This window comes from Nicotiana sylvestris, chromosome 2, assembly GCF_000393655.2.
Source record: "Nicotiana sylvestris chromosome 2, ASM39365v2, whole genome shotgun sequence".
Taxonomy (NCBI): Eukaryota; Viridiplantae; Streptophyta; class Magnoliopsida; order Solanales; family Solanaceae; genus Nicotiana; species Nicotiana sylvestris.
In genome coordinates, this window is record NC_091058.1 from 30,750,294 (window position 1) to 30,762,114 (window position 11,821).

The 11,821-nt window shown below is 34.3% G+C and overlaps 1 protein-coding gene across 1 annotated transcript; it reads left to right on the plus strand.

The window, feature by feature from the left end:
* Window positions 1-7,059: 7,059 nt before the first annotated feature.
* LOC104233967 (zinc finger BED domain-containing protein RICESLEEPER 2-like) lies at window positions 7,060-9,283 on the plus strand. The gene is made up of 3 exons (XM_070164943.1): window positions 7,060-7,294; window positions 8,367-8,816; window positions 8,909-9,283. Exons 1-3 carry the CDS (start codon window positions 7,060-7,062, stop codon window positions 8,950-8,952), a joined length of 729 nt encoding a protein of 242 aa, XP_070021044.1. The 3' UTR covers window positions 8,953-9,283.
* The last annotated feature ends 2,538 nt before the right edge of the window (window positions 9,284-11,821 follow it).

The following is an 11,821-nucleotide window of genomic DNA, read 5'->3' on the forward strand; positions in this document are numbered from 1 at the left end:
CATAGATGCATCTATTTAATCTACCGAGGTGTTCGACCCGTTCAAAAATTAAACATACACAGACGGTCAATCAAGAAGACATCAGGGAACAATTATCCAAAGAAAAGCCAATTCTCTTTTAACCATGTAAGAAATGAAGTTTAATCTTTTTAGAAGTTTATTTACTAATTCGATGGGATTTAAGCAATTCAGATTGTTAATAAGATTACAAATATTCTAAGTATAACATGCTTTTGGGTCCTAGACTACCCGGACTTAAATATAATAGTAGCAACGCACGGACTCTCGTCACCTCATGCGTACGTAGCCCCCACAATTAGAAGCATATAACCAATTATTTTACCTATGGGGACAATTTCCTCTTACAAGGTTAGAAAGGAGACTTACCTCGCTCTGACATCCAATGACCGACATCCAAGCCCTTCCGAGACTCAAACCAACACCCCAACGCTCCAAAACTAGCCAAATAATGGGCAAACTGATGAAAATACACCCTAATATTCATAACAATTCAATTTACATAAAATCCCAACTCCACTCGAAAAGTTGACAAAATCGCCCTCGGGCCCACGTGCCCGGATTCCGAAATTTTTCGAAGATAAAGTTTACTCATAACCTCATGAACTTAAATATGTAATTTACTCTTAATTTTATGCCTAAAATCGTAGTCAAAATTCAAGAATACCAATTTTCTAGGTTTTCACTGAAACCCCAAGTTTCTACCCAGTTTCATTCTCAAATCCGTATATAATCCAAGTATTTAACTCAAAACTAGTAGAAACTACTTACCTTGACATGGCTGATGAAGATGGAGCTCCAAAATCGCCAAAGATCGGCTCTCATGGAGGAAATGGGGTTGAATGAGCCAAACCCCCATTTTAAACAAACACACTACCTAGCCCCACTCACACTTGCGGTCGGGCAGTCGCACCCGTGCTACCACTTCTGCGGCCTCTCCTTCCGCACCTACGGTCTTGGTCGCTTCTGCGGCTACTGGCATCGCAGGTGGGCACATCATTTCGCTTCTGCGATCCCCACCGGCCTGGCTCCAATCCGCTTCTGCGAGCCATCTCCCGCACCTGCGGCCCTCCTCATGCAGGTGCGGTTACACCAGATGCTCAGCTGCTTCAGCTCTTCCTCAACTTCCTTTTTCGATCTGTTAATCACCCGGAATCCACCTGAGGCCCCTGGGACCCCGTCTAATCACACAAACCAGTCCCATAACATAATGCGGACCTACTCGAGGCCTTAAATCACGTCAAACAATGCTAAAATTACGAATCACACCCCAAATCAAACTTGATGAACTTGAGAAATTCAAACTTCAACATTCGATGTCGAAACCTATCACATCACATCCGATTGACCTCAAATTTTGCACACAAGTTATATTTGACATTACAGACCTACTCCAACTTTCAAAATCGGAATCCGACCCCGATATCAAAAGGTCCACTTCCGGTCAAACTTCTCAAATACTTTCAATATCTTTAGCCAAATGACTCCAAAATGACCTACGGACCTCCGAATTCACTTCCGATCGCGCTCTCAACACCAAAATCACTATACGAAGCTATTCCCAGACTCGAAATCCTAAACGGACATCGATAACACTGAAATGTACTACAACCCAAGCTTATGGAATTCTTCCAAAAATGCTAACTTCCACAATAGGTGTCGAAACATTCCCGGGTCTTCCAAAACCCGATACGGATAAGTCCGAAATCATCATACGAACCTGCTGGAACCTTTGAATCCCGATTCCGAGGCCGTTTATTCAAAAATCCAATCTTAGTCACTTCTATCAACTTAAAGCTTTCGAAAATGAGAATTCTCTTTCCAAATCGACTTTGAACTTCCCGAAATTCAATTTCGACCACGCGTACAAGTCATAGTACCTAAAGTGAAGCTGCTCATAGCCTCAAACCGCTGAACGACGTGCTAGAGCTCAAAACGATTGGTCGGGTCGTTACAATTTGTCTTTTTTCTGACATAGGTTCCATAGAAGCTTACACACTGCTGCCTTATTCCATATTGATATATCCAGAATGTTAAGACCCCTTGCAACCTTAGGACAACATAGTTTCTCCCACGTCAGTAGTGCTCTTTTGGTTATCTCCTCTCTACTCGTCCAAGGAAATTTCGGCATATAAATTCTACTATCTTGATCACTTTCTTTGAAAAAAGAAAGATCTGGGATCAAGAGGATGGATTGCAAATAAAGTATTTTTAATCAATTGTACCCTTCTTGAATAAGATAAGTGCTTAGAAGTCCATGATGTAATTCTTCACATCATCCTTTCCGAGAGAGGTTGATATTGGATAATGGACATTCTTTTGGAACTCAAAAGGAACTCCTAGTGTTATAAGGTCAAAAGCTTCCTAATTGGTTGGAGTAGTTCCCGAAACTATTTGTATTTTGGGTGAACGATTTAATTTTCTAAGTGAAATATACATCCTTCTTGGGGATAATACTGCATAAGGTTACTTACCAAATTCCCAAAATAACGCACTTCCATGCAGTTTACTTAACCAATTGATCAAACAATGTATTACATTTAGAGAATTTTATTGTGGTTGATGTGAATTAAGGTCAATATTTTCATTTTAAGTGGCGAGGTAGTGACAAACAATACAAAACATATAAGAGACTATTATGAATAGGACCATGTCATCCATATTGAGTGTTCACTCAAAGGGTTTTAGCTGGTTAAGAAACACATTAATTGGTAGAACAACAATCATTTTTCTTTGGAATTTTTTTTTCAAGGAAACATATTTTTTTCGAATAAAAGAACTTCATAATATTAGATAATCTATCTATATTTATCTATATTATTATAAAAGTATGAATAAAAAGTTAGATTACAAAAATAACCTTTTAATATTAAGCATAATAACTCATAATAAAAGAACATAATCAGAATTCTAGACATTAACCTTGTAATCATATTAGTTTTAGGACATAATACTATACATTAGGAATTCTACATGATTACCTTTAGAAATCCTACTATTATAATTATTTTCGGGCATAGATATTAGATATTAAAATAGATGTGCGTCCTAGCGAAATATAATTATTGTTGCAATTCATAAATTACTTTCTCCGTAATTTTGTAGCTTTAGGAGAGAGACTTGTAACTTCAGTTATGCTATATAATGACCTAGATATATGCATATATACACGTTTGATTTTCCAAGTTAAGGTGAAACATATTATAGTTATATATTACGTACATAGTTCTAATAAGGAAGTAATTTTATAAGGTTAAAATCTTAATCAACTTTAAAGTCCTAAATATTAGGATTTATTACATAGTTCAAAGGAAAGATTTAATGAATAAAATTTTAATTGATTGCTAAATCCAAAATATTAAGAGAATGACTAAATTACAATTTTTTCCAATGTAAACTCTATTTTTAAAGAGTAAAAAAAGTTATATTACCAAAATCCATTTAGAAACAAGATAGTATATACTGTTATAAAGGCCGATTATTAAATAGAAGAACTCATAGGGAAAAACATAGTTATAATAATTTTTTTTGGACTACAGTAAATTCTATGTTAATTTTTTTAATATTTAATATTTTAAAATTAATACAATCTTGTCTATTAACTTCTTATTTAAAATATGTAGGAAAGTTTAATAAAATCAAATCCATAAGAATCCTCCATATTGATAATACATTATCACTCTATAATATTCAATACCAAAAAATAAGTAATGCTAAACGGACTGCATAAACTGTTGAAATTGAGAAAAAAATTCCCAAGATAATATATTATTATAGTATATCTGAATGGTTTCCTACTCAAATAATAATTTTTTATTATCAATTTTTCGTGTAATATAGAAAAATATACCCAATTATTAAAGAACAACTACGAATTTTTTTTAAGAATATAAATATGTGAGAAAAGAAAGAAAAAGGTTGGTAAGAATCCATACCACTAATGATTTTACAAACGTAAAGATCTAAAGGTAGAATGTCATCGATCTTTTTGCTATTTGAAAATAAAATCTATGGTGGATAAAATTATAATCACGGTTAAATATTGACTAATATTAAAAATCTAAATCAACAGAAAATAAATTATATTTTATGTTAAAACCAAACAATCAAATCTTTCAATTAATTATTTAGCAAGAGAATTCAATTAAATTTTTTAATAAATCATCATATGAGTGAAATAAATTTTTAAGTTAGAAAATCTTAGGGTACATAAATTTATTCCATAAAAGGTGTATTAGAGATTTAAAAAATAGATCACAAAGTAAAAAATATTAATATAATATTAAGAAGGCCATACAAGTGTTTGAGGAAGCACAACTAAAGCTAAATCCTAAACAAGAATAAACTTTCAAGACTATATTATAAAAAATCGACTCTGGTATAGTGGGATTATCCTTTATAGATGTCTCTAGTGGAATCGAAATAATATTTCTATGTCATGCATTACTTGCAAATATCAGATCAAGAGGCATGATATAGTTAGCAATAAGAACAAGTGGTGTACCAGCAACGATTTTATTTTGAGGTCGTACAACTCACTTCAAATTTGATATACCTCTTCAAATAACTGAATTAACATCATAAATATCAAATCAAAGCAATAATGCTAAATTTATAAGGAAGGCAAAAGTGATAATATGGGATGAAGCGCTTTTGGTTAAGCGTCATACGATTGAAACAATCACCCACAATTTTAGAGATATGATGGATATCGATGAATCGTTTGGTGGAAAAATAATAGTTTGGGAGGTGATTTCTATCAAGTACGATCAGTAGTTCCAAAAGTGACCAAAGTAGAATTTGTAAAAGCTAGCTTGCCAAAATTATACTTATGACCTCAAATGAAAAATATTCAAATGACAAGAAATATAATAGTAAGAACAGATCCAACATTCAGTGCCTTTTTGCTTCGTGTAGGAAACGAAGAAGAGCATCCAATAAAAGATGATTTGATTCTTCTAGAACACTTGGTTATCAACCCCAATGATAATAGTAGTGCATTTAATAAGGAAAATATTTTCATCATTAGATTAAAATGCAATTTGTGCAAATTACATGATAGAAATTAAAGAGCTTTCTTAGCTAGCAGAAATGAATATGTTGATTAACTAAATAAAATGTTGATTGCTAAGTTTTATGGTAAAAACAACATATTTTTCAGTTCTGACTTAGCAGAAGATGATACCAACAATAACTACCAAAAAGAATATTTAAATACTTTAATACCAAATGGCCTTCTACTATACATGTTTGTTGTCAAATTCATTATTTTCGTACATATGTTAGTGTTGCCATATATATAATAGACTAAGTTAAAATTGATTTTCCATTGCATATAGGTTGATTTTGAAGAAAAATATTCCCGTCATGTTACTGAAAACTTAGATTCACTGAATAGCTTATATAATAGTACACATATGGTATATAGAAATTTTTACAATAACGTCATACATGCAGAACTTATGATACTGGTCAATGTGCTTCTAAGTATGTGTTTATTCCCGGAATTCAACTTTTGTCTTTCGAAACTAAAGAATATCCTTTTAAATTTGTTTGAAAATAATTTTCAGTATGTTTATGTTTTGTAGTTATAATAAATAAAGCACAAGGACAAACATCTTAAATATTGAACTATATTTACCACAATATGTTTTCTTATATGAATAACTATATTTTGCACTTTCAAGAGAGATATCAATATAAAGAAGTGTTCGGTAAGATACTACCACATTAGATAACTTTATACCGTAATACATAATTATCTACTTAACATCACTAAAATTGATCATTTATGTAAGTTTTGATGATATCCTTTCATTTTGAATTCACATATTATGCTAATGTAACAATATTTTTCGGCATTTAGATGATTGTTGTAATATTATATATAAAAATTTCTCTCATTAATTAAATTTTATTGTTCCTTCATAAAAAATAAATATTTAAACCATCATGTGCTACTATTAATGTGCAACACACGTTTATAGATACTAGTAGGGGTGGGCATATATCAGTTTGAACCGAAAAAACCGACCGAACCAATTTTTTTTAAATTTCGGTTTCGGTTATTCGGTTTTTTCGGTCGGTTTCAAATTAAAAATTTTAAAATTCAGTTTTTCGGTTCGGTTGTCGGTTATTGATTTATATTTTTCGGTTAACCGAAAAACCGAACTAATACTACATGGATTCTTTATAGGCTATATAGGCCTAAGCCCAATTTTAAGTTCCATTGAAATCAGCCCAAGTCCCAACTGAATTCAGCTATTCCATACTTATATAGGCTAAGGCCCAAGTTTATGTTCCATTAAAATCAGCCCATCCCAAACCCAAATACCCAATTGCCCATCAGGCATCAGCTGGTCATCTCCTTTTCTTTTCCCATTCTTACTTTCTTAGGCAGTTAGGCTAGGGCTTTTATTTCTCCCTTCTCTTCTCACTTCACTTCTCACTTCTCAGTTCGGCAGTTCCTCCCCCCCAATTCCCCAAATACGCTAGGGCTTCCATTGATACACTGGTGGAGTGGTGGTTTTCCCAAATACGCTAGGGATCTATCATTGTCGTCAAATTTCTTGTGGAAGGTAAGCTTAATTTTTGTTATATTTCGCTCATTTCTTCTTTTTTTGTGTTCTCTACTCCTCGACCCTCACCGATCTTCTCTTCTTTCTCTCGTTTCAGTTTATTTTTTATTTTTTTCCTGTGAAAAGTTAGTATTTAAAGACTTAAAGATGCATGCAACATAGAAAGAAGTCTTGAGTCTTGACTCTTGAATGTGATGTCCATTTTCTTGTAATATTTGTTGGTTTTAGTATTGTTGAGAGGTTCTAACTTGTTATTAAAACAAGAAAAGCTCACTGGTCAGTAATTTTTTTTAAGCAAGGTCATACTCATTACATTACATGGGTCATACTCACTGAGAGTTGTGTACTTGTGTTTGATGCAACATTGCATCAATTTCATCACCATCATATTGTTCAGTATTTTATTGTTATGTTTGTATCACTGCTCAGTATTTTATTATTATGTTTGTATTCTTTTTTGTAGATGGAAGAAAATGGAAGTAGGGTAAGCGAAACCTGCGAAGGTGGGGGTTCGAATGATAGCATACCTAATACTGAAGGTCTCAGTCCAGACAGTCCTGATGAAGCTCCAAAGAAAAGGAAAGTGATGCAACCTAGATCTAATGCTTGGAAACATTTTGAGAAATATGATGATCCTAGTGGAGCTAAAAAAGCAAAATGTAACTACTGTCAAAAAACTTATGCTGCTGCTACGAAAGGTAATGGTACTACATCAATGAACAATCATCTCATTAAGTGTCCCAAAATGCCCCGTATCATGGATAATAGTCAAACACAAATCAGTTTTCTACTAGCTTCAAATGGGGCAAATGAAGGGGTGCTTACCACTTGGAAATTTGATCAAGCACTTAGTAGGAAAGCTTTAGCTCAAATGATAATTTTGGATGAACTGCCATTTAGTTTTGTTGAAAAGGAAGGATTTAAGAAGTTTATGGGAGTCACAATGCCTCAATTTCAAATTCCTTCTCGTAGAACATTGACAAGAGATTGTTATGAACTTTATTGTGAACAAAGACATAGTTTGAAGAATTCCTTCAATGAAGCACGTCCTAAAATCTGTCTTACAACAGATACTTGGACTTCTATACAAAGAATAAACTATATGTGTCTTACTGCTCACTTTATTGACAGAGATTGGAAATTGCATAAAAGGATAATAAACTTTTATCCTATCTCTAGTCATAAGGGTGATGATATGGCATCGGTAATTACTAATTGTTTGCTTGATTGGGGGTTGGAAAATGTATTTACTATAACTGTAGATAATGCTAGTTCCAATGATGTCACAGTAAGAGAAGTGTCTAAACAATTGACTACCTGGGGAACTAATATAATGAATGGTAAACACCTGCATGTTAGATGTATGGCTCACATACTTAATCTCATTGTACAAGATGGTAAAATTTCTTGAAGATTTTTATTTGCTTACTTTGAGGGTTTCTGGTTCTATTTATGTCACTTCCAATGTGCATTTTGTTGAAATTTGTGAGCTTGATCTTATATTGAAAGAGTGGATGGAACATGAAGATACTAGTTTGAAAGAAATGGCAAAAAAAATGAAAGAAAAATTTGTCAAGTATTGGGGTGAACCTGAAAAAATGAACAAGATGATCTTTATTGCATCAATTTTGGATCCCCGTAACAAGCTTGAATATGTTCCTTTTGCAATTGTGAGGATGTTTGGAGAAAACAAAGGGAAAAAATTGATTTTAGAGGTGAAAAATTATATGGATTCTTTGTTTGATTATTATGTTAAAAAAAATTCAATAGGAACATCATCTGCTTCATCTGGAAACACAACAACTACTGTCAGTGGTTATGGTAGCTTTTTAAAAAGAGGAACAATGAGAACAAAATTAGAATTTGAGAAACATAAGGAAGTGACCGGAGGTTTAGGTACTAAATCAGAGTTAGAAAGATATCTTGCTGAAGATCTTGAGCCTGAAACAGATGACTTTAAAATCTTAAAGTGGTGGAAAATCAATGAGCCTAGATTTCCCATTCTTGCGGAGATGGCTCGTGATGTATTAGCCATTCCTATTTCAAGTGTTGCATCTGAATGTGCATTCAGCACGGGAGGTCGCATTCTTGACTCGTTCAGGAGTTCGTTGACGCCTAAACTGGTGCAATCTCTTATTTGTCTTCAAGATTGGCTTAGAAGTGAACCTATTCCTATTAAAGTTGAGGAAGACTTGGAGTATCTAGAACAACTAGAACTTGGTAATTATTTTGTGTCTTTCCTTTATTATATTACAAATAGTTTACTTAACACTGATGATGCATGACAAAGTTTTCTTCTATATTTTCCTTAGATCTGGCTGATAGTGCAAAAGATTCAACTATTATTGACATATAGTTGCAACATGTACCATGTGTGGTAAGTTGATAGCCTTCTGTATATTTGAAGATATAACATTGATATACTTTATTATAAATCAATTGTGTTTTTGACCTATAATTATGTCTTTTGTTGCAAAGGTTTGATCATGGCGCCTAGATGGAAGTGATGCTATAGTAAATAGACTTCACTTGTTTCATGCTACTTAATGTAATTATTTCTCTGGTTTTGAGACTTCAGCTGTTCAGCAGCATGAAAACTTTCTAACTTTTGGATTACTCTTTTGGTTATGTAATATGCTTGTACTAAACAATGGCAGCAAAGTAGCATAGATTCTAAGTTTTTTGTTCTCTCATGGGCCATGGCTGTAACTTGTAAGCAGTGGCAGCAAAGCAGCATAGCTATTTTGGTTTTTTGGTTCTGTAATGTAGTGCTCTTTTGGTTGTAACTACTAACTACTCCCTACTCCCTAATTTATATTTGTTTGTATGATTGTGGGATCTTGTATGGACCAAGTAGAGGTGTAAACCGTGTAATTAGCAGCATCCTTTGGTTATGTTTAATTGATGAATTGCTCCTTTTTCGGTCATCTCATCCACAGTTCAAAAATCCAGGCTTACACTGAAAAGAACAAATTTATGACTTAACACATTCAAAAAGTCCAAAATTTTGGAAACAACCAACAAATTAGTCCAATTATTAAGCAGAATAAGCCCAGCCCAATATGATAATGTTCAAACCGAAAACCGACCCAAAATTAACCGAACTGAAATTTTAAAAACCGAACTGAACTGAACTTATTTCAGTTCGATTTCGGTTATCATATTTACAAAACCGAAAACCGAATAACCGAACCGAATTTATTCAAACCGAACCGAACCGACCGAATGCCCACCCCTAGATACTAGTACTACTTTAAAAGTAGGAAGCCCTAAATTTAAAAGTTGAAAGACCAAATTACCCTTTTAATAATATATATTTATATTTATTTATAATAACAATAATTAAACAAAACTAAAAATATGTTGTATCGTGCCTTTTCTAAATAGATGTGTTCTAAATGACACAACCATCTATACTACTTTAAAAGTAGGAAGCCCTAAATTTAAATCTATACTATCAAATTACCCTTTTGTAATAAATATTTATATTTATTTATAATAACAATAATTAAACAAAACTGAAAATATGTTGTATCGTGCCTTCCCTAAATAGGTGTGTTCTAAATGACACAACCATAGCGAAAATGAGGTGAATAGCGGATATTTTTGTGAGGTCATCACTTGTTTCAAAACGAAATTCTGTGTTCTGAGGCCTTGAAAATCTCATTTAGAGTCACTTCGATTTGCGTGCATAGTCCGGGCGCGTAGACGGAAAGCTTATATATGATAATCTGTGAAAAATGATAAGTTTTGATTATGAAATGAGCTAATTTGACTTCGTTCAATGTTTTGGATAAACGGACCCGTGATTTGACGGTCCGGGAGGGTCCGTAGGAAAATACGAGACTTGGGCATATGCCCGAAAATGAATTCCGATGTCCCAAGCCCGAGGAATGAATTTTCAAAGGAAATTGTTTTCTGGAATTGTTTAAAGAAACTTGAAATGAAATTTGATTAGAACATGATGGTATCGAGCCCGTGTTTTGATTCCGGAACCCGGTACAAGTCTTATATATGATTTAAGACATTTCTGTCGAATTTGGTGAAAAACGGATGTCATATGACATGATTCGGACTTAAATTGCAAAATTTATGTTTAAAGAAGTTTTGAGAAGATTTCATTGATCTCGAGATTTAATTTGATGTTCATGATGTTAATTTGATGATTTGATTACACGAATAAGTCCATATGATATTTTTGAGTTAGTATGCACACTTGGTTTGGAGTTCCGAGGGCTCGGGTGAGTTTCGGGTAGGTTCGGGATGTTGTAGACTTAAAACCAGAAGTTGCAGGTCTCTGAACCCGCCAGTGCGGTTTGCACAAAATCGTGTGCGACCGCGGAAGGGGGCAAGTGCGGTCCGCACAAAATCATGTGCGACCGCGGAAAGGGGCCAGTGCGGTCCGCGGTCGGTTTCGTGCGGTGCGCGGTGGAGGCCTGTGCGACCGCAGTCCATTTCGTGCGGTCCGCACAGGGCACTGGACCGCAGTACCTCAGGTAGGCCTGTGCGGCCACAGTCCATTTTGTGCGGTCCGCACAGGAGGTCTGAGAGGGGTATAAATAGACGGGATTTTCAGTCATTTTTCATTTTTCAAGACCCCAAAAATATAAGAGGCGAAACTTTTCTTCTCCAAATCAATTGTAAGTTATTTTTGACTAGTTTTATTCAATCATTAACATCTTTTAATATGAGTTCAACTTCAAATCAATGATTTTCATGGGGGAAATTGGGTGTTTTGGGTAGAACCTAGGTTTTTCAAAAATTGGGGATTTGGACCTCGATTTGAGGTCCGATTTCATAACAATTTATTTATTTGAGTTCGTGGGGGAATGGGTAATCAGGTTTTGGTTCAAACCTCAGGTTTTGACCATGTGGGCCCGGTGGACGATTTTTGACTTTTTGGGCAAAACTTTAGAAAACTCATTTTCATGCATTCAAATTGATTCATTTAGCATTTATTGATGTAATTAAGTAACTTGTGACTAGATACGAGCGAATTGGCGGAGGAATCGAGGGGTAAAGCTATAATTGAAACTTGAGTTGAGTTCGAGGCATCGAGGTAAATGTTTGGTCTAACCTTAGTTTGTGATTGTTCTTTGGGCGAGGGAGAGTGTTAAAGCACGAAGGGTGATGTCGTGAATTGATTGTTATTGAGAGGAAAGAGTGTAAAGCACGAAGGGTGATGCCGTGCCGCACGACGTACCATTTTGTGCCGATCCTATTGA

Excerpts from the sequence above, each read along its gene's own strand:
- LOC104233967 (XM_070164943.1), top strand. The coding sequence starts at position 7,060 with ATGGAAGAAAATGGAAGTAGGGTAAGCGAAACCTGCGAAGGTGGGGGT. Across the intron at positions 7,295-8,366 it reads TTATGCTGCTGCTACGAAAG|GAACATCATCTGCTTCATCT; the intron begins GTAATGGTACTA and ends AAAATTCAATAG. Across the intron at positions 8,817-8,908 it reads TCTAGAACAACTAGAACTTG|ATCTGGCTGATAGTGCAAAA; the intron begins GTAATTATTTTG and ends TATTTTCCTTAG.